The sequence below is a fragment of the Chrysochloris asiatica genome, unplaced genomic scaffold (genome assembly GCF_000296735.1).
Source record: "Chrysochloris asiatica unplaced genomic scaffold, ChrAsi1.0 scaffold00066, whole genome shotgun sequence".
Taxonomy (NCBI): Eukaryota; Metazoa; Chordata; class Mammalia; order Afrosoricida; family Chrysochloridae; genus Chrysochloris; species Chrysochloris asiatica.
This window is the reverse complement of record NW_006408584.1, coordinates 12,018,180-12,022,936: the sequence shown is the minus strand read 5'-3', so window position 1 is coordinate 12,022,936 and position 4,757 is coordinate 12,018,180. Positions and strand designations below refer to the sequence as shown.

Genomic DNA, 4,757 nt, shown 5'->3' with positions numbered 1-4,757 from the left:
ATATCTATATATCTATATATATATATATATATATACACACACACACACACATACACACACACACATATATATGTCTATGACAGAGGACATAGAGAGAGAGAACTATTTGCCTGTATTTTTTGACTATGCAAAGACATTTGATTGTAGAGATCATAACAAATTATGGATACCATTGTAAAAAATGCTTATTCCAGAAAACTTTATTATGCTCATATGAAACCTGTTCATAGACCAATAGCAGTCATTTGATCCAAACAGGGGGATAATGTGTGATTTAATATCAGAAAAGGTGTGCATCAGGGTTGTATCTTTTCAGTTTATTCAATCTGAACAAATCATCTAAGAAGTTGGATTATATGAAGAAGAACATGGCATAAGGATTGGAGGAAGGCTCATTAACAACTTTCAATATGCGGAAGACACAACCTTGCTTACTTAAAGTTAAGAGGGCTTGAGGCATTTACTAATAAAGATTAGAGATTATAGCTATCAGTATGGATGACACTTTAACACAGAGAAAACAAAAGTTCTCACAATTTGACCAATGAACAATATCATGATAAACAGAGAAAAGATTGAAGTTGTCAAGGAATTCGTTTTACTTGGATCAACAACCAACATCTATGGAAGCAGCAGTCAAAAAATAGGACAGATTGCGTTGGACAAATCTGTTGCAAGTGATCACTTTAGATTGTTAAAAAAACAAAATGATTACTTTTAGGATTAAGTTGCACCAGACCAAAGCAATGGTATTTTCAATTACCTCATATGCCTGATAAAGTTGGACAATGAATACTGGTAAAGGATATTGAATGTACTATGGACTATCAGAAGTGTTGAAGAGCAAAGATGTCAGTTTGAGGACTACAGTGCACCTGACCTAAGCCATGCCATTTTCAATAACTTCAAATGCATGTGAAAATTGTGCAGTGAATAAGGAAGACCATAGAATATTTGATGCATTTGAGTTATGGTGTTGGAGGAGAATATTGAAAGTGCCATGGACTGTCAGAAGGGAAAACAGATATGTATTGGAAGAAGTACAGCTAGAGTGCAACTTGGAAGCCAGGATGGTCAGACTTCATTTCTCATATCTTAGACGTATTATCAGTCAAACCAGCCACTGCAGAAGGATATCATCTTGGGCAAAGTAGTGTTGGAGAAAAAGAGGAAGACCCCAATAAGATGGATTAACACAGTGGTGGAAACAATGGGTTTAGGCATAGCAACATTTGTTAGGTTGGCCTAGGACTGGGCAATGTTTCATTCTGTTGCTCATAAGGTCGCTATCAGTTGTTACTGACTCAATGGCACCTAACAACAATATCAGAAGGACAAACAAAACTGTCTTAGAAGAAGTACAGACAAACGTTCCTTAGAAGTACAGATGACAAGACTTCCTCTCATGAACTTTGGACATGTCATCAGGAAGAGTCAGTGCTTGGAGAAGGACACGATACTTGGTAAAACAAAGGGTCAGCAAAAAAGAGGAAGACCCTCAGCAGATGGACTGATGAATAGCTGAAACAATGGGCTCAAATGTAGCCACAATAGTGAGAATAATGCATGGCCAGTCAGTGTTTAGTTCTGTTTTGCATTGAATTACTATGAGTTGAAATAGACTCAATGACACTAACAACAATAATACAATGTAAATGTCCTTGGGTAGTGCAAATGGTTTGAATTCAACTGGTAAATGAAATTTGGGTGGTTTGAACCCACCCTGGAAGAAAAGACCTGAAGATCTGCTTTTGTAAAGGGGTATTAATAAAAGAAAAATAAAAGAGAGAACTGTATGGTGACTCTAAGATGACCCCCCACTGAGTCACAATCTTGCATAAATTATTCCCTTGTGCATAAGTAGAATTGAAGACTCTCGTGATTAAGTTAAAAAAAAAAAAAAAGAAAGAAAGAAAGAAAAGAAGTAAGATTATAGCTAAGTCAACACTATGGAGTTATCTATCTCTGTAACACATGCACTGGCCAGGAGTTGAAATGGACATAAAGGTACAAAACAACAATGGTATCAACACCATGCTACAAGCACATATGTTTTTCTTAATAATTCTAAGTTCCCCTTCTCCCACGTGAAGATAGCCGTACCCAATCTAACTCGGTAAGATGGCTTTTCAATCCTTTTTTTTGGTTGTTTCTTTGAACTTTTCAAGGCATTTTGTGATGCACCTGAATTTTCCATCGTGCTGTCTGCATCTTGCCAGTATCTTTTAACTAGCACCAACCATCTAGTTATAAAAATAAACATATTATTGTTACAGAAATGAAAACACAGAACAATTTGCCTTTAAAGAAAAAAATAATTTTGAAGTGAGTTCTAATAATATAAAATTATCTCTAAATTCTGAATATTTATTAAAACTACATATATGTTGCAGTTTCATTAATTATCAATTTTTTTTTTTTTTAAACCTTCATGGACTGATATTGAATTTGTAGTTTTCAGGCTCCTTATGAATTGCAATGACCTAATACTGTGGATATTTGTTATATAAATGTTGACATTGTCTGGATATTCTTTTTGAAGTTTTGCATGCGGAAGTTAATGGTGGTGGTGGTGATGGTGGTAATGTGCTCAGTGAAATTGGTTCCTACCCACAGTGACCTTGTGCAGAGTTTCCGTGAGTAAAAGTGCCCAAGGACTGAGCCCAGTAGCTGCTCTGTGGAAGGAAGATAAGGTTATCAGGTGCCACAAAAAGATTTAAAGCCTCAGAAATCCTGTAAAGGGTCTCTATGAGTAGAAACCTACTCCACAACACTCACCAACAACATAGGGTTTCTGAAGCTGTAAATCTTTAAAGGAGCAAAAAGCTTAATCTTTCTCCCCCTGAAAAGCTGGTTGATTTAAACTGCTGACTTTACTGCTAACAGTCTAATATATAACCTACTATCTCACCAGAGATCCTAAAGTTAAATAGTATGCAGAGGATATTTGAAGAATTATTCTAAACTTCATGCTGCTTTTCAAGAATTTAGCTATCAACCTACTATCTATATTTATTTGATGTTAGGTGCCATCCAGCGGGCTCTGAGTCATAGCGAACTTATACACAACAGAATAAAATACTACAAGGTCCTGTGTCATCTTCATAATCTTTGCTAAGCTTGATCCTATGGCTGCTGCCACTGTGTCAATCCATCTCATTGGGGATTTTCCTCTTCTTGATGACCCTCCACTTTACCAAACATAATGTCCTGCTCTAGGGACTGGTTTATTAGGGACTCCTAATAATGGTATTAGGAGTCCAAAATATGAGAGGCCAAGTCTTGTCATCCTGGCTTCTAAGGAGCATTCTGGCTGCACGTCTCTCAGCTCTTCTGGCAATCCATAGTACTTTCAGTATTCTTCTAAAATAAAATAACTCAAATGAATAAATTCTTGTAAGGTCTTCATTCATTGTCCATCTCCCACATGTATATAAGAATATTGAAAATACTGTGGCTTGATTCAGGAACACGTTAGTCCTCAAACTGATTTATTTGCTCTTGAACACTTTAAATACTTTAAGAGGTCTTGTGCAGCAGATTTGCCTAACACAATATGTTGTTTGATTTCTTGATTGCTGCTTCCCTGAGTGTTAATAGTAGATCCAATAAAAATAAAGTCTTTGACAAATGCAATCTTTTCTCCATTTATCATGTTGTTTATTGATCCAATGGTAAGGATTTTTAATATTTTTTATACATTGAGTACAGCCATATTTAAGACTGTGGTCTTTGATCTTTATCAGTAATTGTTTTAAGTCCTCTTTGCTTCCAGCAAGCAAGGTTTTGTCGTCTGCGTACCACATGTTGTTAATGAGTCTTCCTCCAATCCTGATGCCACGCTTTTCTTCATATATTTAAATTTGTCAGATTATTTTCTTAGCATCCAGATTAAAGAAATGTGGTAAAAAGAATATATCGCTGGCACACAATAGTATGAATAAATGTGGTAAAATAATACAACCCTGTTGCACAACTTTTGTGATTTTAAACCACTCAGGATTCCATTAGAACGTTCTATTCAAGCAACTACCTCTTGTTCTATGTACAGGTTCCTCAAGAACACAATGAAGTGTTCTTGAATACCTATTTTTTCACAATGTTATCCAGTTTGTCATGACCCACAGAGTCAAAGGTCTTTTCAGAATCAATTAAGCACAAGTAAATATCTTTTTTTATATTCTCTGCTTTCAAGTAAGTTCCATCTGACATCAGCATTGATATCCATATTTCCATGTCCTGTTCTGAATCCAGCTTGAGTTTCTGGCAGTTCCCTGTTGATGTATTGTTGTAGCTATTTTTGAACCATCTTCAACAAAATTTTACTTGCATGTTACATTGGTGGTTATGTGCCATGGAGTTGGTTCTGACTCATAGAGACCCTATACAGGGTTTTCAAGGCTGTAAATCTTTACAGGAGCAGAAAGCCTCATCCTTCTCTCACAGAATGGCTGGTAATTTCAAACTGCTGACCTTGCGGTTCACAGCCGATCACAGCCGATTAGTAACCACTAAATGACATTAATGATATTATTCTATGATTTCATATATATATGTTGTTTTTGTTTTTAAGTGCCTTAGAGTTGATTCTGACTCATAGTGACCCTGCATGGGGTTTCCAAGGAGCAGCTAGTGATCTTAAACCGCCAACCTTGCAGTTCAAAGCTACTTTGCAGTCCAGTGCATTAACAAACAGTGCCACCCCAGGACGCTCTCTCTCTCTCTCTCTCTCTCTCTCTCTATATATATATATATAT

General features: G+C 36.2%; 1 protein-coding gene across 1 annotated transcript in view; it reads right to left on the bottom strand.

Annotated features, from left to right (window-relative positions):
* LOC102830723 (probable ATP-dependent RNA helicase DDX60-like) overlaps positions 1–4,757 on the bottom strand; it is a 123,837-nt gene that overhangs the window by 41,457 nt on the left and 77,623 nt on the right. The window contains exon 19 of the mRNA XM_006864551.1: positions 2,104–2,243. Coding sequence (XP_006864613.1) covers positions 2,104–2,243 — 140 coding nt within the window. The remainder of the gene's footprint in view (positions 1–2,103; positions 2,244–4,757) is intronic.